This window comes from Dasypus novemcinctus, chromosome 15, assembly GCF_030445035.2.
Source record: "Dasypus novemcinctus isolate mDasNov1 chromosome 15, mDasNov1.1.hap2, whole genome shotgun sequence".
Taxonomy (NCBI): Eukaryota; Metazoa; Chordata; class Mammalia; order Cingulata; family Dasypodidae; genus Dasypus; species Dasypus novemcinctus.
In genome coordinates this window covers 8,230,761-8,257,929 of record NC_080687.1, presented here as the reverse complement: position 1 = coordinate 8,257,929, position 27,169 = coordinate 8,230,761, and the positions used below count along the sequence as shown (strand labels likewise).

Here is a 27,169-nt window from a genome sequence, read left to right as displayed (position 1 = left end):
GATACAGAACGCACAGCAAATGGACACAGACAGCAGGGGAGAGGGGAGAGAAATAAAAATAAATCCAAAAAAAACAACTAAGAACCGAAGAAAAACTATTACTGATAGGGATTACACAAAAATTTAAAACTTCTACGTAAAGCAAAGTTAAATTACAAACTGGGAAAATGTTCAGTATTTGAAAAAGGACCCTATTAAAGTTTTCTATAAAAACAATATCCAGACATTAAAATAACGACTAAACTATGCAATTCACAAAATACAGAGACAAATTTTAAAATGTCAAAGCAGTTTATCAGATACCCAAATGAAGTCAAGGTATCTAGTCTAGAATGGTTTAAGAATTAGGGTTTTTAAATTTGAGTTAACTTTGAGTGCTCCTTTGTTTTCCGTGTGATCTGATAACTTACTTACCTCATAGGTTGCTTCAAAGGTTAAATTAGCTGATACATGTGAAGTATCTGACACGGTAGCTTTTTTGTTAACATGTCACTCCCTAGTGGCTGAGGGCGCTCTGGCACCCAAAGGTAAAAGGAGGCAACTGCTGCATTTCAGTGGCCAGCAGAGCTCCTGGGCTAGTCCAACCAACTCCTACCACATCGCCCCATAAGGGTATGTCAATTCGGCTTTTAGGAGGTAACAAATGGGTAGACAAAGAGACATTGTAACATTATTTAGAATCACAAATGCTTGAGATGCACTTATATCTATTAATAGCTGGATTAGTTAAATTATTAAGTACATCTGTATAATGGAACTCAGGGCAGTCATGAAGTCGTTAATACCTGGTATAGAGTTTTTAAAAAGAAAAATCAGGCTACAAAAACAGGGTAAGACACACACACAACACTGTGTGTAAAATGTTTGAAGGCTATGTCACAAGTTAACAATATTTTGTCTGGATGATGGAACTTCAAGTTATATTCGATTTTTATTTTTAAAATTTAATTAACATACATTAATCAGAAAATTTTTTTCATTTTGAAGAGAGATAACATACATAAGGAGCTACAGAAAAGGAAACATGGATGTTCACAGAAAATACTTCATTTATGCTTTGACACATACTCTCTTTTCTCAGTCACATTTAAAAATAAATGACAAGATCAATAATGTAGAAATGATACATAAGATGAACTTTATTTTAAAGCTCATAAAAGGTTTCACAATATCAATACATCAGGATTAACATTGCTTCCATTTTCACACCTTCACGTGACAACGTACTGTATAGCGAGATATATTTTAAAGTTTTTGTTTTGCATGCTGCTAACACATTTCACTAGCTTTTGCTTTACTTGTTGAATTTTTAAGAATACCAAAGCAAAAAGTCATATTCTATTGGACAGGATTAATTTTAGAAAGCCCTTATGAAATCAATCTTGTTTATCGACATTCACACCCACACACATGCTGAAATAGAGAGCAAAATGCAAGAAAACTACCTTGGCAGGAACAAATGCTTAAAGATTTTAATCACAACCCTCTTTAACATGCAGTACAATTTTTTCCCCCCTCCAAAAAGACAAGTCAATTTCATCCTCAGTGATGCAAATGGTAATACTGCACAGAAGCTTAGTATGAAATTCACAATTCCACAGGAATCTGAAAGTTACCAAGGCAATTTTCCCTTTTAGGATCATAAAGACTACAGACTTAAGCTTTTTCTTTTTCTGTATAATACACAAAATTTCTAAACATCCTTAAAAAAGAAAATATAAATATAGTTTCAGGATGTTAATGCAGAATCACATACTAGACAAAACTACGCCACTGAACAGCCTCTAGTCCAAGTCCATGTTGGCAGAACTCTTCTCGTTAGGGTAGCAGTCGCCATTCTGCTGTGGAGGCTCAGCGCCGAAGTTACTCTTGCCTTCTAAGTCATCATCTGTTTTATCAACATTTGGGCCATTTGGAGTTCTCTCCAGTTTGGGAGACTCGATTTTTGGTTTGGGTTGTGTTACAATGGGTTCACAAGTATTGTTCAATTCCTAAGAAAGGGAAAGAAAACTAGCAGTTAGGTGAACTAAGACCCATCCAGTTTGTTTTCAACTACTTCCCTAAACACCTGCTACGTGATAGGTACACCTGTGAGACCTAACACATACCTCAGAATTCTGTTCTCTCACTTCACTTGTCTGAAACCACGGCGTGAACCTAACAAACAGGAAATGACTCTTCTCTGATGTGTCAGAGACATGACAGGTACTTAATATTACCTAATTTAATCCTCACAACAGTACGGGGACCTCATATTTTTTGAATGTAATAATTTTTAAAATGAAAAAAAAAATTAAATAAAAAAAATAAAAAAATAAAAAGTTCTCCAAAACGATTCATCAAAAAAATAAAAAAATAAAAATAAAAAGTAGGAATTTATGATTCCCATTTTATGGAAGAGGAAAATGGTTCCGAGAAGCTCAGTAATTTCAAGACCACAAAACTAGTAAGAGGAGAGCTGGAATTCAAATCTACAGCCCACTGGCTTAAAAAGCCCACTTTTTCTTCTATTAATCTTCATTATGTTTGATTACTACTCAAGATAGAGTACAGTTTTTATGGCTCTCTTCCCAACTTTCTCCAGGTCTTCCAGCAAAGCCTTCCCTGATAAAATATGCACCCTGGCTCCTCTCCACTGCCCAGAATCTCCTAATCCCCTTTTATTTTCACCCACTGCACTTACCACACCATCCCACACACCACGCCCACGTGTTTATGTCAGTCCCTTCTTTCTAAGGCCTAGCCAATGAGTGACACAAGGTGGAGCTTGTCAAATACACTTGTTTAACTTGATGGATAAATGGAAATTTACAAGAAACCTGGGAGGGCTTCTGCATTTTATGATAGCACAATGACAGGAAATCTGATCTGCATGAGGGTAGGGGTGGGAGAGCTGGAGTTCTCCAGATGGGTGGTGGTGCATTGTTTTTGCAACTGTCCTCTAAGTTTGAAATTATTTCAAAATGAAGAAAAAAGATTTACAGAAAAACACATGTATAAGGTTCAATATACAAAATGACTGCACCTTGAGTTTGAGAAAACACAGCAATAGAGAGTCACACCCACCTTTATTTTTGCTTTAATCTCCTGAGCTCGGACAACTGGGTCCTGATCTGGACTCTTTTTAGCCTGAGCGTTCATGACGTTATTCATCCACTCCATCACCTCGTTGACAGACTTCTCAACCTTCTTCATTTCAGACTCGTCAATGTGGTTGTACTCCTCATCCTGGATGGAAGGCACATGGTCACTCTACAGGAGCAACTATTCAACAGTGACATCTAATCTGACCCAACTTTCCATGAAGTTCACACCTACCTCTGGGTCTCAAGTACCAAATGACAATTTCTTTCTTAAGAACGTTTACACCTTGCAATTAAAGTGCCTCAGCTTAAACGTCCTTGAAGTCCAGGCTGACTTTTGCCCCAAGCACAGTAAAACATACCTTATCTCTGAAGTCAGCTGCTATCTTGGCGTAGTGCTGGAGCCTCTGTCCTAGTTCCTCAAACATTTTTGGCCGTTCTTCAGCTTCTTGAAACCGGACTTTAATTGGAGTGCCGATTTTCTAAAACAAAATGTAATAAATCAGTAGTTGTCTAGAACCATGTAAGTCTCCAGTCTGAAAACACAGAACTTACTTGAGGAGGGGCCTACCATTAATTCTTCCAGCTTGTCAATGTACGCTTGTTTAGCTTGGTCCTCTCCTTCCTCATAGAGCCAGTCTTCAGTCTCTGTGAGGAGCCTCAGAAAACTGTGATGATCCTATATATGAAAGAAGGCAATCCAGATTAGTGGCTATCTCACTCCAAAAGTTTCTACAGAACAAGGAGTCATGCTCAGAAGTCTTACAACACCAGGTACTAATCTCATTTCACCCATCTACAGCACTTGCTGTTACAGGGTCCAGGAAGCACTCTGATGAGCTGGATTCTCTTCAATGAAAGAGACCACCCAAGAACAACAAACTCGTAACTACTTGATAAGGTGTGTCTTGCTACTGTAACCTTGGGAGATTCAACTTCAGAATCCCAACCATAAGAAACATGGGAAATGTGAGGGCAAAACTGAAGACAGAAATATATTACAAGGCATAGCAGTTTGATACTATTGATGAATTCCAAAAGGAAATACTGGATTACGTTTGTAAACTGGCCATTTCCTCTGGTCATATGAAATTATATTGGATTCAGAGGTGTATTTGTTTACTTAATCAAGTAAACCTCTTGTGTGTAGGGGGCGTTGAGTTCCCACCCCTTGGTGGGTGGGGACTCGCAGATAAAAGGCATGGCAAAAGGCAGAGTTGGAGGGTTTTTGATGTTGGAGTTTGATGCTGAAGCCTTAAGCTGGAGCCCTGGGAAGTAAGCTCACAGAGGAAAGAGAAGCCAGCCCCAGGAAAAGAGGAACTCTGAGCCTAGGAAGAAGCACGCCCTGGGAAGAGAGGAGCCCTGAACCCAGAAAACCTGACCCCTCGCAGACCTTGACAGCCATCTTGTTCCAATACATAAAAATAAGACTTTGGTGAGAGAAGTAACTTATGCTTTATGGCCTGGTATCTATAAGCTCCTACCCCAAATAAATACCCTTTATTTTGCATCAGTACCCCTTTGGCTGATTAATACACAAAGTAAATCAAGGACCTTAGGACAAAGCTAGGCTCCTAAAGTTTAAACAATCTTAACTTCAGAATTAATCCTGCAACCATCCTAGATTTCTACCTAACAAACTTTTTTCAAATCACTTTTTTCAGAGTTGTGCCCCTAGGATCTGCTCAGAGCTAGACTAACTTTGTGAGTTAAGAAATAGGACTAAGGGAATAATGGTGCTAGATAAACTTTGCAATGGCTAGATAAGTCGTATAGGACAAAAATGCCAGCTTCAAAGACGAAAGCCACAGAAAAAGGACTGAGGTCTTTGAAAGCAGGATTCTCTTATCTTTCCAACTTCCTGTGGTAACTGTGATATCACAGGTTCCGAGTAAATAAATGATAGGCTGTCTCTTTTGGAAAGTAGAAACACACCACTGGGATAGACTAGAATAGTCCATCACCACCAGTGAGCCTCCCTCTCCATGACTGTTTTATACAATCTCTGTTTTCAACTGTTTTATTTGGAAATGGTTTAAGTTACATAATCTAGTAAGAGGCTTAATCATCAAATTTGATACTAAACACTTCATATGATACCACCATAACAAAAAGAGCTCTACAACATACCTGTTCACATATAAACTTCTCATAGGGGCCACAAAGCTTGTCCCTGAATTCATACACATATTCTTCCACGGCATTTTTAGCATCATTTCTTTCCTTTTCCAATTTATCCTGCATTATCATCTTACCCTGTCAGGAAACAGAAACAGTTTATTCCAGTCTTCTAGTATCATTAACTAAGTTTTAAATATTTTAGTCCCAAAGTTTAGCAAAATCAATGATCATACAAAAAAATTATGTCAAGGATTCTAATTTACACTTTTTAAAATTCTTCTTACAAACCCTACAAAGTGTTTCATTTACTAGACATATAAGCTGAGTATTTAAAAACATTACCCAATATTTACATAGCTCTCACAGTCCAGATTTACTACTAAGGGAAAACAAAGTCGAAAGCATGTATTTAATTTTGTCTTCCTGCATACAGCTCTATACTCCCCTCAGACTGGGGTGTAATGGTCACCACTACTTTGCCATCACATCTTAGATCAAAGAGAAATTCACCATAAGAGAGAACTGTTAAAATTTCTAAATACAACGTCCCCATTTCAGTAAAGAAAAACTGAATCTCAATTATTTTACATATTCATTCTAGAAATTTCAGACTACTCTCAAAAAAGCATGATGTATTTTAACAGCACCATATGGTACAGCCTGAGATTCCCAGCTGTAGAACGCTCTGAGCTAGAACATACTGGCAGCCAACCGGGGCAAGTGATTTTATACCAAGCACAACTATGTATGGCTAATATTCTTTAATAAGGATGCAAAAACAACAAAATTTGTTAAAAACTTTTTTAGAACTACCACCATGGCTATTTATCTATTAGAAACATGAATAACAAGGTCAAACACCTAAGTACATTCCAAAATAAAAAATACTGAACTGCAGTACTTACCTCTGTCTCAATATACATGTTAAGAAGGTCTTTCCCTAACTGCCAGACCAAGTTGGCTTCAATAGGTAGTTCAACATTCACCACCTTTATTTTGGGTTTTTTAGCTTCTGGAGGCTGGTCAACCTTCTTTTCATTTACCTTAAGGGCGGTAAAAAAAAAGGAAGAGGGGGCGAAATTCTTAAGTGATTCTTAAAGAACAGACTATCTCCCTATCATACTTACTGATGGCTTGAGCAAAACTAAAATCCCTGAAGTCATTACATTAGAAGAGCCCATGAGATCATCTAATTCCCACCCATCCTTTTCAAATCAAGTCTGCAATTTATACAAATTCCTTCAGAAATTCATCAGGGTATTCTTCTCTTCTCATATTAAACCTATACTTAATCTCTCTTCCTGAAGCTTTTCTTCATAGATCTTTACTTTCTAATTCCTTTAAGCATGTAATTCCTTAAAAGTTTCTTAAACTTTCCCGCATCTTTATTTTACGGTTCAGAATCAGTAACCTAAGATAGACTGACCAATGCTCCACATGCTAGGATGAACTCAATTCCTGTAATACCTAAATGTGTCCCTATTTTCCAGTAGTATGCCTTTATTTATTATAATTAGCACTACACTGCTGAGTGCCTTTTCGAAAATTTCCTACTGTTTGTATGTATGTCTTCTGGTTCTAGGATCTACCGTTGAGTTATAACATTTCTCATAAGCAACTCTACGAAGTAAAAACAGGTAAGGTAAGAGTCTTTAATTAACAAATATGAAAATACAGGGCTAAAGAAGTATCGCCTGTGGCCCTGAATTTTCCACCCTTGCCACTGCCTTTCCGTTTCTGCAGGTCCCTACTAGCACAAAGGACAAAGACGACTCTGTTCGGGAGCCTGCACCACTCCACCAGGTGACAGCCACGGGCAGCATAAGGATCCTGGCAGCGACGGTGAAATGGGGAGGGACTAGTCCATAAGGCCCAAAAATCACAGCCACTGGATACTTCTAGGGAACTTTAAAAGCTGGGACAGTTCTAGGCAGTTTCTAGAAGAAACTAGGACTTGAAACTTGAAAGAGGTTAGACGAGTTGCCTAACAGTAACAGTACAAAGACTGAAGTGGGACTAGAAGCAGGGTCCCCAGACTTCTGCCGTGGTTCCCCCCGTAGCTCGCGTGTCTGTGACGTGTATGCGTCCCTGAGTAACCGCGATCTACTGGGGAAGCTGCAGCCCCGACGCCTTCCAGCCTGTAGTGTGCAGAGAACCCTCCTCTACACCTTCCCCTCCAATGCACTGTGCGTGCTGAGCACACGGCCTGCCAGAACGAAATCTAAGTCAGATGACACCTACCCCTAGCAGAACACAGGAACGCCACAGGTATTTGTCAACAAACAGATGACAGAGCTTGCATGGCAGTAAAATCAGGGCAAGACAACCCAGCAGGACGACATTAAACCAAATACTGATGAAACCAATCCATCACCAAATGGCGCTGTGACGGGGCACGGACGAGGCTTCCTGCACAGGGGCGTGATGCTGCTGCCAAGGGCTTGCGGCCAGCGGCCCCACCCACCACTGCGACCCCGAGACCCTCCCCAGTGTCGTGTTCTAGCCAGGCACGGACACTGTCAGCATCAGGCGGTTCAGGCCACCAGCACTAAGCCACTTGGGCAGTGACAGTGAAATTAAGCAGGTATTTTTTGGCAAAGAAAGCAATGCTCCACCATCACAATACAACTCACAGTGGAGGAAAAACAAGGCTTTCATAAACCAGAGTCAGGACCCACAGTCCTCGGACACCCGCAGGATCAGTCAGGGCGTGGGAGATTGAAAACTGGCAACTTTCATCCACTGAAGATGTACTTTGACCCCAATGAACAATTCTGTGACTTGCCTGAGGGTAAAGTGCTCTCATCCCCAAAATGTGAGAGGAAACAATACTACTAACTACAGGTTAATAATTTACATGCAACCTCCAGACTATGAAATTCTGCAAAGCACAGGGCGACCTGGCCTAACGATGGAAACGTCCCAAGTAAACACTTGACCACCAATTTTAAAGGTTTGAGAGGAAGCTGTCATTTTCCCAGGGATGCAACACAATCACTATTTAATGTAGGTCTCAGTGCACATTGTGGAACATGGCAAAAGAACAATTACATGAAATACAACCTGGTTATTACCAGACTGGCATCATTAATTTATTTTAAATAGACAATATGTCTTGAGAGAGAGGAAAAAAAAGTTTACTAGACTCCTATAGCCCACGTATTTATCACAGAGCACTGGGAAGTCCTTATTTCTGCCCCTGGCCTCAGCAGGCCCTCTCCCCCACAGAAGACAACAAATCCTATGCACTGGTCTCTTGCAGCTTGGAGTGTCAGTTAATCCAGAGCAGACATAAACTCCGAAACAAGAGACTCAATCCCCTTAGTTGAGCTTAATTACCTCTAACTGATTTTAGTGGAAAAGCACTCAGAACACAGACTTTTTAAAATCCTCCACAGAATAACTCAGCGTTTGCCCTTAAAACTGCAGACGTAACGGTATCGTTAGTGATTACACGGTGCAACAACATCCAATGGAATGAACTAGAAGAGGCACTCACTTTGTCAGCATCTGGGGTTTTGTTTTCTTCTGAGGTAAGTTCAGGTGAAGGGGGAGACTGTGAGGTTTGTTGACCATCAGTTTGTACCTGGGACTGTGTTCCAGCTTCACTGTTGTCTTGCTGGATATTTTTCTGAAATGAAAGCCCAGGCACAAAGGATGTAGAAAGCAGGTGTACTTGTATCAACTGAAAAAGTTACAGGGCACCAAAGACAGTATACTCAACCCTTCAGTTCTTAAAAGGTGGAGGGGAAAAAGTACTGGATAAAAAGCAAAATGAACACCAAATACTTAAAACCTTCTCAGACCTTTTAGACCTGTAAGAAATCCTTTGAAAAGAGCAGTTAATACAGTTACACAAGCAGGCATTTGACTGACGTGACAGCGACCCAGTCCTCTCCTTTCAGAAGCACTCACCTACCCCCGTACAGCTATTACCACTCTCGAGTACAGGAAAAAGGGGCCACCCAAGGCCTTCTGGGGAGCAAGCTCCTGCACCCTAACTGCACCAGCAGCCACCACACGCCTCAACCCAGCTCCAGCTCGACTTGCTCAACAGTTACATGAGATGCCAACTATTCAGGGCTCATCACTTCACCTTACAGATGCTCAAGAACTCTGTCCCCATGTTTGTTTGTTTTTGGTACTCGAGCTACTTGTACCTCACAAAGATCTCAGAATAAAGCATAGCTATTATGCTACCTGTTAACGATCCTGATTATAAATTTGGTACAGCGTGATGGAAAATGAACCCCAGAAGTTGTCTCATTTTTTCAGTAGCTCTCAATCCCCAATAACTGAGTGCTGCTATGCCCTTTCCCCATGAAGACTGAACTGCTCTTGGTTAATTACTTTCTGCCCATTCTGAGGCCGCTCATCTTTCTTTCAAAGATTCAAGACTCTAAGGCAGACACCAAGGTGTTTGAAGCAAGGAACTCCTGGTATATACACAGAGCCAGGGTACTGGGCACGGCACACCAGGCAGCAGAGTACTGGTGCCTGCAGCCAGATGAGAGAGGCTGTGGCACTGGTCATTTACCAGGCGGCACCACGGTATGCCACGCCTGCTTCACACTATCACTCAAACAATGCCGCCTGCCTCTTCCTTTAAGCTGTTTCTGCCGACGGCCCAGAAATACACTACTGGCTGATCTACCTTACAGGTTCCTAAAACTCTTCTCTCAGCCTTGCAGAAGGAGTATTTCTGCTAACAGAAATCTGAATGAAGATGAAGAACAATAATGACTCTTTACTCGCAGTTCCTGGACACTTTCCATTTCAGGACCTGAAGGTTCAGGTGCTTGGCACCCCTCTCCCGCTGCCTCCCCCAATAGAGCAACTATGAAAATAAAAAAAAAATAGGTTCTGGAATACTAAAGCCAAGCTTGCCCACACAATAAAGTAAAAGGAGTTTTAATATTTGGTATATATGTCATCAAATAGTTTTTTGCAGTAGATTTTCTGTTTCTTTGTAATTTAGTCAATACCTGACTCCTCAATATGTATTCAAATACATATTGCCTTCAAATGAAAAGCATTTCAAAACCACTGTACTCTCAATTAAATTATCATATTCCAGTTACTTCAGATTAAGAAACAAAGAGTTTAATCCACTTCTAGACTGTATATTACCATTATCTAACAACTGTTATTGCAAAATTCTGATCAAAATTGTTCAGGAAGAAAAAGCATGTTTTATTAACCTGTCCCTACCCTTCTCCCAGAGCTTAAAATGAAGCCAACTGTCTATTCAAGTGCAAAGATTTAGTCCCCAGACTCACATCAACGTCTGGGTTTCCGGGTGGTCTCAGGTTGGGACACTCCATGTCTGCTTCAGCAGGGGACACTTCGCTTTCCTCAGTTGGGACTTTCTCCACCATAGATGCAGTAGAGACAGTGAAAATGCCATGAGTGTTGACCCGAACTTTAACTTTCACCTTAGATTTTTCTCCATCTTTCTGGGCAGAAACATTCTGAACAATGAAGCGGCCTAGAAAAAAGAAAAAAATGATTTTTATAAATAGTTTTAAATCTCTGTCATCTAAAGGAGACAAGAAAAATACAAAGACTAAGAAATAAACCTAGAAATATTAGTACTCCAGAATCTTCTCCCCTATTCTCTACCAACTTTAACATGCACTAATATACATGTAAGGAAACAGTATCCTCAGAAGACTCAGAATTTGCCTTGTATACCATAAGAACCTTCAGAGGCAAGGGCACTCATAACTTATTTAATAGGCAGACACTGTGTTTAAGATACTGATTGAAAGCAGTCCCTGCCTCCTCTCACCCCCTTTCTCCAGATGAGTGAGCACAAACTAGACTTGACACGCTCTCAGCAAGTATAAAGGCAGAGGATAACAAGCATATGCTTGACTTTAATCCTGGGGGGTTATTTAGCAAACACTATTCTTCTGATTGAATAATCAAAAAGTTTTCCTATGTTCTAGAATGGGGAGGTGAGCCAAAACCTGCACTGATGCCTGAAATTATCATGTGTCTATGAGTAGTGGTGGTACTAGGTGGGACCTGCTGTAAGGTACTTAACCTAACTCTTGCTCCTGAGGATTGAGTTAGTAAGCACGCAGAGTGGGCACTTCCTATGGAAACAAGGGGTACGTGTAAGCTATCATCTCTATTAAAAGTATTGCTATTTCCACAATACCAAAAACACCACGTTGAACCCGTTATGTGCAAAGCATTATATGAAACTTAACAGCCTTGTATGCAAGCTACAACTTACATTAAGACACAACAGGTCAGGGATTTAATTACCAGGTCAGGAAGTGATGTCAGAATAGATCATGATTAATTGTAAAATCACTAGTTCAGGAAATAACTGCCCTAAGATCCACTCAAAGAAATAGCATTTACTCTGGGGTATCCAAGAAGACTCCCAGGAGAACAGGTGTAAGGTGGTCTTTAAGCACGCGAAAGGTTTGTCAGGCTCAGTGCTGAGATGAAAACTTAAGATGCAACGCTAAAGAGCTTGGAGTCTATCTTCCACACAATGGGAAAAACCCAACTGCCCAGGTTTTACTCATCCATCCTCTTTATAAAAAAGTCTGTAGTGTAGCAGGTGTAGCTCAGTGGTTGAGTGTGTTTTGTACCATGAGGTCCCAGGTTCAATCCCCAGTACCTCCTTAAAAAAAGGCGTGGTGCAGGAGCGAGGCCCGAGAATGCCTGGCAGTACTGGCAAATTTCACCCACAGCTGGGAAAGACAGACCATCCTTCTCAAGGTTCTTGTAGCTCTGCCTCAGATTTCCCAAGTTACCATAGCTAAAAGCAGATGATGTTGATTCTTCCAAAGAAAAAAGTACCAAAAAAGATGTGCCTTTAGAAAAGACTACAATACAAAGAAATGTTAAAAAAAGTCATTTCAATGATCTCTATGCCAGGTTTTAAAGTAGAAGTAATAAATTACAAGTAACATTTCACCTCCAGGAAAAGTTAATATTAAAAGCTGGTGATTACCCTTTAAGAATAGACTATACCCAAATAGGGAAAATCCAAATTTTCCTAAATACGTATACTTGGGATTAACAAAAAATCTAACTAGCAAGTCATTTACTCACTCTCAGCTTATTTTCTCATCTGTAAAATGAAAGAGATTTCTCCATCACCTTTATTCTAAATGGAAAAATGTCTTCCCCTTGAAATTTTCCACAGAACAATGATAGAGATTAAGAAAAAAACATCATGTTTGCAAATGAACAAGCGAAGGCTTTTTGACCAAATCGCAAACATACACATCCCTTACCTATTTTAGCTTCTGGATAGGGAACTCCCTGAGGATCAGAATAGAAAGCTTCCAGCTCAAAAGGCCCCCTTCTGTAGAAGGTGAGGACCTTGGAGAAGGGCGCGGCATGGTTGCGGCTGAACACTTCATGAACACTGCAGGGAGGATTAAGAAAGGGCGTCATGACTCCCAAGGAACCTGATGTGCCACACACGTGGGAAAAAGACATTCGAAAATCTAGATCAACTCCTTTCTCACCATTTCTAAGACCAAAATGAGAGAAATACCTGACAAGTTTGTTTGGTTGTTGAACGATCCCAGTTAATCACACACTCGCCCATGAAAGAGCAATTTATTAGTTTTCCATTACAATTCAATATCTGAAAATTATTTTCTGCTACATACCCTTCAGTATCTTCTGAATCGTGATTCCAGACCAGAGATATTGGAAAAGGAATCGCATCTGTGACAGAAAACTCTCTAACTTTAAATGCCGGGGAAAGACAGGCACACTTTTAAAGAGAGAGAGAAAAAAAAGGGATTATTAGGATCATTTGGATAATGGCAACTCATCTTTTAATATGAAACTCAATTCTAATGGGAAGGGTAGAGGTTTAAATTCAATTTCAAAATTTGCTTTGCAGTATATGTAATCCTAAGGAAAAAAAATTTCATTTATCACCTAAATAATAGGTTAACCACTAAACATAAAGACAGCTAATACAAGGAATCTTAAGACATCGCTTTTCAGAAATATCTTGCTGATACAATTACAAGCTGGATCATTTTGAACTCATATATATGTCCACAAAACAACTCTGTCCAATCGTCTTTCAAAGGTCAAACAAAAAAAAGATAAATTGCAAAATGTTCAACTGACATCTTAGGAACAAGTTGGGAACTACTTAACTACGTTTTCAAGTAATTCTGTGAATTAAAGAAACAATGGTAAATTCAAATGAGAGAGACAACACCTAATTGATAAGCAAAAGATCCATATTTAGACTAGGCTTAAAATGACAATATAGGGAAACGGACTTTGGCCCAGTGGTTAGGGCGTCCGTCTACCACATGGGAGGTCCGCGGTTCAAACCCCGGGCCTCCTTGACCCGTGTGGAGCTGGCCCATGCGCAGTGCTGATGTGCGCAAGGAGTGCCATGCCACACAGGGTGTTCCCCGCGTAGGGGAGCCCCACGCGCAAGGAGTGCACCCATAAGGAGAGCCGCCCAGCGCGAAGGAGGGAGCAGCCTGCCAGGGAATGGCGCCGCCCACACTTCCTGTGCCGCTGATGACAACAGAAGCGGACAAAGAAATAAGACGCAGTAAAAAGATACAGAAAACAGACAACCGGGGGAGGGGAGGGGAACTAAATAAATAAAAATAAATCTTAAAAAAAAAAAAAGACAATATAGAAGACTAAACAGAAGAGAGCAATGAAGAAAGAAAAAAATCAATTCAATCTCTGATCAATATAGGATCCCTTCAAAAGGAAGATCAAGCATAAACCAGTTTATCCATTCACTGGCTGATGGACAACTGGGTTGTTCCATCTTCGGCAACTGTAAATAACGCCACTATGCACATCAGTGTGCCGATGTCTGTTCATGTCCCTGCTCCCCATTCTTCTGGGAATATACCTAGCAGTGGCACTGCCAAATCACCTGGAAGATCTATATTTAACTTCCTTAGGAACCACCCAATAGACTTCCCACAGTGTCAGTACCATCCTACGCTGTAGAATGAAGGTAGAGAATGGGAGGCTGACACTGTATTTGTGTAGAATTTGTAATAAGGTTGATTGCAAATGTTTGGGATTGGGTAGAAGTGATGGTGGAACATTATCATGCATGTAATGAACGCGATGTACGTAGGTGTGATTATGGTTGAAAGGGCAAGTTTAGGGTTGTGTGTGTCACAAGAAGGAAAAGCTAGTGGACTGTATAGCATAGTGCACCCTGTTTGTGGACAACTAAGGTGAATAGTCTAAGTATAAGAACGTTCTTCCGTGAATTAGAACAAATGTATATTACTATTACAAGATGTTAATAATCGGGTGGAAATGGGCAAAAACACACCTAAAGCAGACAATGCACTGTAGTAAAAATATATATTTTCACAGCAACTGTAAAATTTACAAATTATGTTAAGCAAAAAAATGTAAATATACATAAATTTGCAGGGATGGAATTAGATCCCATAACCGTAGATGGTTATGTATGGCTGGAGGAGGACAGAGGGATTGAGTCATTCTAAGGGGTCAGGGGTTTTTATTTTTGGAGTAATGAAAATGCTCTAAAACTGACTGCAGTGATGAATGCACAATTCAGTGATTGTACCAAAGCCACTGAATGTACACTTTAGAAGGATTACATGGTACATGAATATATCAATACAACTGCTATTTAAAAAAACAAAACACGCCAACAAGGGTGGAAAAGAGAGCTATTTTCTAAACCACTCATTAACTAATACTTTTGCTCCCAGAATGAGAAACACTAGCCTGGTAATTCTTTTAGTCTTAAGTTCATTGCCTCTCCCTGATTTGAAGAATCTGTCTCCCCACAGCCTTATGCATTTGAGTTACTTCTGTTTGCTCTCTAACAGACAAAGAACTATCTTCACGACCTCAACCACAACGAAATAAAATGGAGCTTGTTCAAGGATGAGCACCAGGAGAGGGCCCAGAAAGAAGCACCTGCAGCGCACATCCTCTGGCTACTGCTTCATCTGCATTAAGGGTTGTGCTGACATCTTTTCCGAAGAATTTGGCAATTTTTTCTTTCACAGCTGGAATTCGTGTTGTGCCTCCAACGATCTCAACAGCACTCACATCTTCTACTTTTAGCCGAGTTTGTTCCATCAATGAATAAAGGGGAACTTCTACCTTTTGCAGAAGATCAGCACAGAGTTCTTCAAACTGTGACCTTGGCAAATAAAAGGGACATTTAGACATCTTTAAAGCCAGTATCCTAGCCTATTTTTTTAAACAATGAGCTAGCAACACCAAATGAATTTTACCTTATTTTCTCAGACAACCTGGATCCTACATTGACCAAGTTCAACTACACAGTAATTTATATATATGGAACAGTTAAGAAAGGGGATGGGGTTGAGAAAATCAAGTCTTTCAGATGATTCCCAGCATTACTTGAAGAAATCACTTTTGTATTCTTAAGATTGCCATTTTATCTCCTAAATGGTTTTATGTGACCTAATTCTCATTACTTTAAACATTTGTTTCCATTTACTTCTCAAGATACTTCTGTGAAACCATTATTCAAATACTGGCCCAGAAATACTAAAAAGTGAAAAATACCAAGAAGACTTCACCATACAAGAGCACTTAACAAGGGTATTAAAAAATTTAAAACACCCTATGTGAAGAAGCACCCATAGCCTAATGGCAATCAGTGGTGGTCTTTCCAGCTGTGGTTGCACACAACCCCAAAATGTGGGCTATGGTTCACAACACTCACAGCCACAACTGACACCCCACACAGTTTCAGCGAGGAGTTCTGACTATGTAATTGAGCAGACCTCAAGACTTACCTGTTCATCTTTCCCGAAACATCTTTGTCATTCATAAAGCACTCAATATTCAGTGGCAGGTCTGTGCTGATCGAGCTCAACAGCTTTTTCAATTTTTCACACTCCTGATACAGACGAAGGAGTGCTCGAATTTTGGATTTTGCATCCAACTTGTACTTAGTCTTAAATTCTGCACAAAAATGTTCCACCAACTTTTCATCAAACTTTTTTCCTCCCAAGAAAGGATCAAAAGCTGTTCCCAGTACCTGATTTAGTTAAAACAACAAATAATCTGGTTATCAATCATATTTCTAACTAGATTCTTAAAATCTATTTAAATTACAACTAAAATTCAAGTCAGTTAACAGAAAAGTAACTACGAAACCCAAATGGAGCGCTAAATCTCCTTTTTTTTTTTTAAGGTACTGGGACTGGGGATTGAACCCAGGACCTAGTAATTGGGAAGCTGGTGCTCAACTACTGAGTCACAAAGGCTCCCCGTGCTGGCGTTTTCATGTTTGTTATTTGTCCTTCTCTTTAGGAGGCACCGGGAAATGGGCCCGGGACCTCCCACGTAGGAAGCAGGTGCTCATCTGCTTGAGCCACATCACCAGCTCTCCTCAAAGTTATTTTCGGCTTCTCATGATAACATAGAATATTATCTTATCTCAAAAAAGCTTTTTTTTCCTAAGTAAGAATACTTAAGTATGCTAAGACAATCACATCCTCTTTAAGGAGATCAGTCTTCACAACAATTACTCAAAATTCTTCATTACTGAGAAGAGCAAGCAAAATGTAGAGAATCAGTAGCTCAATGTCATGACAAATAATGATAATAGATTTTGGTCATTTAATTAGGACTTTACCTTCAATTTTCCCTTGTTAAAGGCACATGCAGATACTTGGAAAGCTGAGTGTCCCATATCAACAAAAACCACTATCCTAGGTTTCTCATCCAGGCCTGGGAGATCCTGCTTATAAATTCCATAATTCAAAGCAACTACGAAAAACAAGTGTGTTTCAATCATTTGTTCACATGCAGGAAACAACTATACTTGAAACAATTCAAAAACATTCCTTTTGTACCCAACTTCACAATGATTTATTTGGAATAAATTACTTTTCCCTTTCTGATTTTAGAACACTCCCATCCACTTTCAATATATGGAAAATGTAATGGACAAAACATACATAGGTGGTCTGACTACAATGAAATATAAGTACATGCCATCAACAATCATCAGACTCACTGCATAATATTTATATGCTTACCACAACCTGCTAGGAGACAGCTTATCAAAAAAAATTAAAAATGTAATATACAACTACAGCAACTGCAATTCCTATCAATATTGTTTAGAGCCAAGGCAAATAACTCATCTACTTTGAAGAGTCTGTGTTCAATTTTTCTGAACTGTGAAACCACTATTTCTGAATGTGTATACCTAAGAAGAAATCTTCATGAATTCTTAAATGTAAAACCCTAGAATTAAAAGGTTTTAAGAACATGTTTCTTAACTATAAAAACGTTAATGAATTAAAGAACTAAATCCAACTCACTTAATTAAAAGAATACTTTAGAGACTGATTCCTAAATCTGAGAAAGTGTTAATTTCTCACTAACCATACACACATCTGAAGAGCTGGGAGTCTTGCTTTCAAATCTAACACGTTTTTTAGTAGGCTATGTTTTCACATAAATATAAAAAATCATTTGGTAATAGTACCAAGAGCAACTTAACTCTGGTTCCAACAGTATAATCACTTCTATGCAAAATTTCTTCTTACCAGCAGTCATGTCATTCATAAGTCTCAAGCAGTTGAGGCCAACAATCTGTGCAGCATCTAACACGGACCGCCTCTCCGCATCTGTGAAGAAGGAGGGCACCTAACAAATAAGGAAGGGAACATTTTAAATCATTTTAAACACAAAGATACTAATTCCTCACAACCACTTCTAATAAATTCACAACAGAACACTAAGTAGTTTTCTGGCCCAAACCGTAAGATAGAAACAGGGCTTTAAAACTTAACTTCCTAGCCAGGTTCTTAACTTTCACGAACTGACGCTACTTTTGAGAACACTGCTTCCAAATTATCGTATCAAAGTAATCTTTATTATAACCAAATCTTAATCCAAAATAATCAGGTACATTCATAAGACATTTGAAAGTTGCATAAATCTTGCAGAAAACTTCAGGCTCAAGTGAATGAAGTACAGCTTCCAAACTAGTGTTAAATTTCTACAGACATTTGGAAATTAAAATCCCAAATCAACTCTTAATGCTAGATACAATTAAACTTGCATGAACGTAGGAACTTAATAATACAGAGCTCTCATTCTAGCGTACACAACTGCCCTTTGGTTTTGCTCAGGTTCAAACCTTAGCTGCTGATGGGGGTACTTTCTACTTCAGGAGTCCTGACAAGGCAACAAAAATGCTCTTGACAAGGCCTGTTGATTTTCCTAAAGAAAATACAAGCAAAGGCAATGCAAAGGGTGAAGCTCCTTATGATGCTCACTGGTGCTTACAGCAGTAAGCATACTAATTCTTTTGACTCTTTTCTAGAACAGCATTTTAATTACCAATCTTTAGAAAAAGACCACCTAACAACACATTCATAGAATCATTTAACTCAAAAGTACACCTAGAGAAAACCTAGTACAGTGGCTTTCAAACTTTTTCCAAAGAATTTGGAGATGTCGAACAAAGGCAAGGCAAAGGTGTATCTCTGCTCACCTTTCAATTCAAATCAGAACATGCCTATGATCAGTTTGCCCCACTAGATTACTTAAGGGGGGTGGGGGGAAACCTCTGGCCAAAATAAAGAAGAGTAACAAAATCACTGACTAATTTCGCTTTTAATTTTACAGAGATTAACGTTTCTCCAATCAGAAGGTAGATATTCCTCTGATAGAACACCTTTTGTCTGGCAATGGCAAGAGGAGCAACTAGCCCTTCTGCCCCTAGGCTTAAACAGCCAAGGTTCCACTGACAGAAAAGGCTTCTGCCTGATCTGAGCAACCGCACTGCCCGTGCTGGCTGCAGACAGGCTGCAGTCACCACCTCGACAGAGAATCCTGGGGAAGCGCAGAACCAGAGATCAGAGCAGAAGCCGTCCTCAAGACCTGGGGCAACAGAACTGAAAACTAACTTTTTTGTCATCTATATAAAAAATGGTATGTCCATTTCAAGTACTCCCAGATAACCAAGCTGGCAACTGTCTGCTGAAGGTAGCAGACTTCCCAGTGCTAAACACCTAGGTCTTGTCACTACTGGCAGGCTACCACCAGAGCTTAAAAATAGAACCTACTGGCCTCTGGGGGTGGGATTCTTTTGACCTACGGAGCTTTCAAAGTACAGATTGCCTGATAGGGCAGCAACTAACTGCAGCAGAACACCCCGCCCTAAACTGTGCTTTCCAAACACCCCACAAGAGGTTTTGATTTGTAGCTCCATTTAAACAACTACTGCCAGTAGTTACTCCTGAAGGTACTAAAAATACCACTCAAATGTACTCTGAAATGCTCCTGAACATTGTGTTAACATATAATAGAGTCCACTAGAATTGTGATCACTACTAATAAAACAGTGTTTGCACATCAGATACTTAAGAATAACATGAAAGAGACAAAACAAGCACACGACCTTGCTGGATTCTACTTACTGAAATAACACAATCTGTGACTGGCTTCTTGAGGTTGTTTTCAGCAGTTTCCTTTAACTTAGTCAACAGCATGGCTGTTATCTGCTCCACACTGAACAGATGCTCTTCATCCATGTACATGACCTATATTGAGAGGAAAACCAACCTCAACATTGCAGTGCTTAAAGCTACAGGCTAATATTAACTTCCAAATATTAGTACATGCTCTCTTCCACAGAATCTGTTATAATTGTTTAGGGGGGAAAAAAAGAGGAAAAACTGGGAAAAAGAGAACTTTTTCCTAGGAATGAAATTTGGAGGAAGGCAGTTTTTCTCCCATCCATTATTATAGAAGGTAGTAAATTTCCACTCTAACTGAAGACATGAATCACTGGGGTAAATATTATTTTGTGTAGATCACAAGACAGGAATGTCTCTACTGGTTTAAAAAAAGATTTCTGGTTGTATTACACTACTGCTCTCCAAACAACGTCAACTGGGGTTGTCTTGGAACAGACTTTTGATACAATACAATTTAGATTCTTTTAAACACTATCAAAGAACCGTGAATTTTACAATTGCCAAGAAATCAGAAAAACACAAATTAAGCTGTATATAACAATTTGAATGGTTTTCAAATTTGAATAGCTACTAAATACCACCTTGTTCAATTAAAGAATTTGAATTGAATATTTAAGAAATACTTTAATACCTATAAATAAGTGCAACCATATCCTATTAAGAACCTGAGGTTGCTCAATTATATTACCTTTATTCCAACTCCACCATTTTTCATTGGAACCAAATCATAACTTAAGTTTTCCTTTTCCTTCTGTATGAAGGGGTCATTGAATGTTCGGCCATGAAATCTCTTGAAGTTTGACACCGTGTTGTTTGCATGAGTGACTTGCTGCAAAAGAAGTATAAGATTTTACATTTTTCTCTAATTTCACACCCACTAGTATTCAGAGAAACTTAATAGTCAAACCATAGGGATGCAAGTAACTGTCCCTGAGAGCCTTCAAATCCCCTCCCCATCAATGATGGATTTTAATTATACTTTCTCCTTTCCCTATAGAAAATGTCAGAAAGTAAGCAGTGAGAGCAAGCAAGAGGCAATAGCGTCTCTAAGGATTTTAAAGCAAATTTCAAAACCTGCAGGAAAACTCAGATAGTAAAGCTATCAACTAAAGCTCAGTCCTTTTTCTGCCCCGCTAAAATTGTAAAGTTTTATACCCAATGAATGAAGAGATCTAGAAGTACTACAGTCACATGACATTTTAAAAGTTAATTCCTATAGTCTAATAAATTGTCAAGGGATAAAGATAAACCCATTTTGTGCCACATATACATCTGCTGCCATTTTTTCTTCATAATAGCATAGAATACTAAGTTATCTATGCTGACAGGCAGAAGAGGCATGGATAATTCAAGAAGTTTCTAAATGACTTAATGCTTTCAACTTCAAGTGTACATTTTTGATGATTTAGGTGCCCAAGTTTTTAAAAACAATAAACTGAATTCATTCTATTGTACAGAGTGTACATGTTTGTTAAAAAGGTCATCTACTTCTAACAACCTATTGACAGTGGACAGTTTCATCTCTTAGTTTAATACACTAGGTTCAAAAGAAACGCTTGGTGTGAAATTCAAAAAGACTGCAGGCAGTTCACCAAAATGGTAACAAGAGACACTTTTTATTCACTATTTCAAATAGGCTAAATATATCTCACTAACTTTGATTAAAAAGTCTCAACTCATACAGTATTTCACTCCAACATATCAGTGAGAACCTTGCTTAAAACACAGAAATAATTAAAAGGATTAAATACTGAACCTTCTAAATCATTAGCTTGAAAATAGAACAAAAGTCACTATTTTCTCTGGTTTACTCCTTTTAAGGGAAAGAATACAGTTTGGAACTGCTGGTTTCCAATAAAGATTTTAAGCATGTTCACATCCTGAAATTCTCTGTGGTTCTAAAACTGAACAGAAGTATGCCTAGTAGTAGACAGGCCAGCTCTGAGCCTCAAGTGAGTCTCCTCACAGAACCACAAAGATGCGACAGAATTTTAGGTCTTGTGTATGTATATCCTAAACCATCTCCTATCAGATTATCAAGGGGACCATTATTCCACTAGAGGGGCTCTCCCCTGTGAGTGTGTCATCACTCATGGACATGCCTATTTCTCTCCTTTCCTATTTTAACCTCTTCCAACCTAACTAGTCCTAATGTAGTATTTGAATTATACTCCCAGTTCAGTTTGTTTTAGTAGTACAGGCATACCTCATTTTATTGTGCTTTATTGCACTTTGCAGAGGTTGCATTCCCCCGCCCCCATGAAGGTCTGTGGCAACCCTGCATCCAGCAAGTCTACTGGTGCCATTTTCCCAACAGCATGTGCTCACTTCATGTCTCTGTGCCACATTTAATTAAGGTGTGGACATTGTTTCTTTAGACATAGTGTTACTTCACACTTGCTAGATTACAGTACAGTAGTAAATATTTCATGTTTATATGCACTGGGAAACCAAAAAATCCATTGGACTTGCTTTACTGCATATTCATTTTATTGTCGTGGTCTGGAACTGATTCCACAATATCTCCAAGGTTCCTTAATTCAAAGAAAATTTTTAGTCTCTTTCTTTAAGCCTCTTAAAAATCATGTTATGTATTTTAAAAAATCTTTCTCCCATACCCAGACAGATCAGCAGTGTTGAAAAGAATTATAATATGATCCATAAATGTGAGTCACGTTGTAAATTTAAATTTTCTATTAATCATATTTTAAAAAGCAAATAATGGGCAAAATCAATTTCAACAACTTATTTTGCCCAAAATACTATCATTTCAAAATGTAATCAATATTTTAAAAAATTGATTAGAGACTTTATTTCCCTCTACAGCTTAGAAATGTGATGTCTATTTTATACTTATTGCACATTTCAAATCAGACTAGCCTCGTTTCAAGCACTGACGTGTGGCTAACGGCTACTGCACTAGAGTGCAGGTCTAGACAAAAAGTTCATCCAGTCCTACCTCAATTATTAAGGAACCTGAAAATGTTTTTAAATACAAATCTTCTTAGAAGTTCCTTATAGAAAGAGTCTTTTACTCTTCAATGAGCATCATGAAACACTTCATATGAAAGAACTTTGTCTTATTTGTAATTTTAAGAAATTATATAAATTAAAAGGCAGCAAAGTTATTAAAAACTAAGGCTGGCAGATGAGAAAAGTTAAGGTAGATCTTTTTTAACAAAACAAGAGAAAGGGAACTGAAGGAAGAGAGTTTCATCAGAGGCCTCAAAGAATACTTGCAAAAAATTTCTGAAGTCCATACTCGCATGTCTCTCGACATTTCACTTTTTAAAAACTCCCCCTTCCCCCAAAGTCATGAAGTTCTCTTAAAAACATACCTGATTTTTAGCGGCAACTCCAATTGTTCTGTTTTTTGATCCAAAAGATATGACTGATCTAGAGGAAACATAAACCACATGTTTCAAGTGATAAAAAGCATGAATAAACATGGATACTTCTGATGAAAGGAAAATCCTAACAAACTGCCTATCCATGGTAAGGGTGGGGAAACAAGCATGGCACAGAGCTGGAGTCTATGCAGTTCTGTCAGTTACTCAAAGGGGTCTTACTTAACCACCTCTCCCCAAGTTAAGAGCTAGTGCTCTGAGAATTCAACCAAGGTGGCAGGCCTACCCTAAAACAAGTCTGTTCAGGGCTCGGGGGACATTTCCCAATACATCAAGTACCAGTATAATTCTCCAGGTCTTCAATGATCAAAGTGAACACTTCATCTGAAAGTGCTTTTAACAATTAAAGAGTATTATTACCTGGCCCCACATACCTGATTAACAAAAAATATGCTGTAACTACCTCTCAATCACCTACTCTGTACAAATTTAAATGTCAATGCCATACCATTATTGTCCTGATGTAAGATCTACCTCCTTAGAATCAGAAGTTTTTATGTAAGTCCAAACTAGCAGACTTAAATTATGCCTCTGGAAAACTAACTGAAGAGGCCAAGTAAAACAGGTACAGAGCAAGTTACCACAGGTGAATGGTGCTTATCACCCAGAAGGAAGGGTGACTAATCAGTTACATTAAGTCTGCTTGGAAGGGATGAAAAGTGACTTGTAAGCTGAGACAGCCTTCTCAGCAATGGAGAAGAAATGCACAAGAGCAAAGAGGCAAGACCAGCCAGTCTTGTGAGGAGGAAGGTAAGTGACTTGGATTTTAGATTAGAGGGCAGGGAGGAGTGGCAAAGAGATGAGCAAAATGGAAATACACTGAGAGTGTTAATTACCAGGCTGACTCAAGTTTACACCGCTGGAACACAGCAGACCTGGATTACCCAAGCAGTGCTAAACAGCATTGTAGAAGCCCCAGAAATGTTTGTGGAGACTAGACCTTTGAGATCCCTTCCCCAAACAGAGTATCATTCTAAGCTCAAAGTAACTGTGCACTAGAAGAATGAACTTAAGCATTTTTCAAAGGGAAATTCAAATTAATTTAATTTCACTGAACAGGAATTAGTGGTAGCCCCATGCAATTGAGTCCAACATAAGAGCAGGAGCTCCAACAGTATCCTCAGTTTACAATGTTTCAGAACCACACTTCCTGTCTTTAGTTTCATACAGTGGCCATACATGCATTTTTTCCCAACACTCCTTTGAATAGCTTTCCTTTCTTTTCATTGAATCAAGGAGAAGGAAGGTATAAACTGCACCTTTTCTAGGACAGAGCCAGAGATACCGTCTTCTTTCTAACCATACTCCAATTACGGAGCTTTAAGCACAGCCAAAAACAGACTGTAGCAGAGGCAGATGTCCCGGTTCCTCAGAGAAAAAAGGGTATTCCCAACGCTACTAGGGTTGTTGTCAGATATTTGCTTATTTTCTGATTTTCCATTTACTACCCTAAATGTTCACCTGCACTCAATAAGCCCACCCACTTATTTTAAATTTAGGCTCCTTGTTTCACCCTACACTTTTCATCTTGGGCTTCCCCTTTAAAAAAAAAAATACGTTAATTTCACGAATGCACATGCATATGTTTGCATATATTCTCTTAAGAAAATAACCCCCCAAAAAATAGCTTTAAAAAAATGTTCTTTGCCCACCCTATACTGCTGTAGAATGTATCGTTTAATTTAGGGACATCAAGTCATCCTCTCAACGAGTTCTAAACACAATAGTACGCAATCAATCCATTGTTTCTCTAAGCTGTGCAAAACGAGTAAAGACAAAAAAGCGTAGTTTAAGGTTCCTCATGAATGAATCCCATCCAACGAGCAAAAAGGATGTTTATGTTTACATCTTCCACAAAAGACCCCGAGCACTAAGGGCCAACGATGTCCGTAACCGAGAGCGTTAGGACTCGTCTTTCCAAGGAGTGGCTGTGGTCGCTCACAACAGTCTCACAGCCCGATGGGCAAGCGGCAGCATCCAAGGCCCCGGAAGCTTCTAGTTCATTTTGCGATTCACAATGCGTAAGAAACGGCTCGACAACCCGGCCTTGGCGGTGCGCAAGACGCTCGGAGGGAGGAGGGCAAGCTGGGGGCGGCTCGGGCGGAGCTCGGCGAAGCCGGGCGGAGAAATGGGGGCGGCCGCGGAAGGAGCTGACCCAAGCTAGCCAAAAAGCGAGCGAGGTCGCGAGCTGCGCCGCAGCCCCTGCCCCACGGAGAAAGCCCACCCAGAGCGGGGACTCCGGGGGGACTCCGACTCTCGGACTCCTCCTGCCCCCGCGCATCCCCAGACACCCGCGACGCCCCGCCGATTCCTGTCGGGAGCCCCCACGCCCTGCTCTCGGGCAAGCGTCCTGCCCGGCTGGGCCTGCGGCACCCAGAGCCCCCCGAGGGCCGCGTCGCCCGCCGCCCGCCCGGGTCCCCGCAGCCAGGCCGCAGGCCGGGCGTCCCCGCGCGCCAGCCCGCTCCCGGCGCTGCCCTCGCCCCAGGCCCTCCCCGGCGGCGCGCCCGCACTTACGGGGTGCTGCGGTCGCTGAACTCATTGGCGATGGTCTCGATGCCCCCGGCCCGGGCCACCGCGATGTAGCAGCTCTGCGAGCCCACGTCCAGCCCCACCACCGACATGGCCGGCTCGCGGGGCGCCTCCGCGCGCTGCTCCTGCCGCTGTCCTGCCGCGCCGACAGACCCGCCGACGGCCGGGCGAAGCGCTCAGCACGCGAGAGGCGTCGGCCGACCGCAGCCGCTCGCTCCCCGGCGCCCGCGCCCGGCTCCCGGCCCAGAAGGGGAGGGCCCTGCGCCGCAGCCTTATGTAGCCTACTGATGAGAACTTTCCAGAATCTGCGGCATTTACTCACCGGCGCCTCCACCGGCCCCTCCACGTGCCACTTCCGCTTCCTTCTTCTCGAGCCTTCTCGAAAGAGTCTACCCAATGGCTGGCCGGTCCCCCGGGGACGCGGTCGTTGCCATAGCGGCAGGACAGCCGCTCCGGCACTATTGGCTCCAGCAGGCCAGCCGGCCCGCCCCGGCCGGGGGCGCCTTGCCGTCCCGATCAAAGAGGCAACGGAGGGTGCCCGGAAGCGCGGCCTAGTCGCATTTTCCCGGCGGGCCGCGGTAGCCGACCTCGGGGCCCAGGGGGTGACCCCACTGCCGCGGGCCCGAGGCCCGCGAACGCGAACCCGGTCCGCCGGGGCATTTCGGGAACTGTAGTCCGGCTGGCGGGCGCCGGGCATGACGGGATGCGTGCTTCCGCTTGCAGTGCATGTCGGGACGTGTGGTCCCGACCGCGGGGCATGCCGGGACTGGCTTTGTCTTGGGGGCCCCGGGCGAGGCCAGGCTGCGTGGTGGCCGTGCGCGCTTGCTCCGTGGGGAACGGTGTTTTGTTTCGCTTGTTTTCCGCTTGCTGCTTTAATTGTCTGGGTTGTCACGGTAACGGGTGCGTTATGACCTAAGAGAAACCTTGTCAGCTTAAACCGCCAGTTGTAAGCTTAAAGTTTGTGTAAAGTATTTTTTGTATTTAACTGCCGGAATAAAATGTAACGGGTGTTTTTAAGCCAAGCGATTTTCCCGTGGGTCGTCAGTTGGAAGGCTGCGTGTGGTATCCCCTTCTTGCTTGTAATATATCTGATTTAACTGCGCCCAATTTAAGACGCACCCAATTCTCCCGTCTCGCTGCTAGTCACAAGTATTAGATACGTGATAGTTTTGCTTATTGTTTAATCTGAAATACCGTTTGTTTTTTTCCCTGAGAAGAGATGTTCTTATTATCTTAGTTAAAAAGGTGGAACTCTCCTGCTGATAACAATCTTTCTGTGCCTTTCTAAATATTTTGTGCCTTTTTATGATTGCTTGAGCTCCCTGGGCTTCCTATCCCAGCCACAGAAATACAGGCGCAGTTCAAATATATGTTCATTTGAAACCTCAAATTGCAGAGATTCGACAAATCTCTCAAGTGACACCTCAGAATTCTTATAGGGCATTGAGTGCTGGAGCACTCAAAGACAGCGGACAAATACAGCCAGTTAGGTGAATGCTTTAGGACATCTTGTATGGATAGGGTTTCTAAA

General features: G+C 40.9%; 1 protein-coding gene across 4 annotated transcripts; it reads right to left on the bottom strand.

The window, feature by feature from the left end:
- Positions 1-1,115: 1,115 nt before the first annotated feature.
- On the bottom strand, positions 1,116-26,315 carry HSPH1 (heat shock protein family H (Hsp110) member 1). 4 transcript variants are annotated; one of them, XM_004478916.4, is made up of 18 exons: positions 25,624-26,315; positions 23,041-23,098; positions 20,391-20,531; positions 19,643-19,765; positions 17,762-17,861; positions 16,840-16,973; positions 15,995-16,239; positions 15,141-15,369; positions 12,851-12,957; positions 12,467-12,600; positions 10,484-10,692; positions 8,704-8,835; positions 6,110-6,247; positions 5,214-5,339; positions 3,655-3,762; positions 3,446-3,565; positions 3,067-3,228; positions 1,116-1,991 (listed from the first exon to the last, which is right to left on the bottom strand). In XM_004478916.4, the coding sequence occupies exons 1-18, from the start codon at positions 25,728-25,730 to the stop codon at positions 1,785-1,787; spliced, it is 2,580 nt and encodes an 859-aa protein (XP_004478973.1). In that variant the 5' UTR covers positions 25,731-26,315; the 3' UTR covers positions 1,116-1,784. The 4 variants fall into 4 exon arrangements, with proteins under 4 accessions (XP_004478973.1, XP_071064268.1, XP_071064269.1 ...); XM_071208167.1 differs by having other exon boundaries at positions 25,961-26,315; XM_071208168.1 differs by lacking the exon at positions 8,704-8,835 and having other exon boundaries at positions 25,961-26,288.
- Positions 26,316-27,169: the final 854 nt, after the last annotated feature.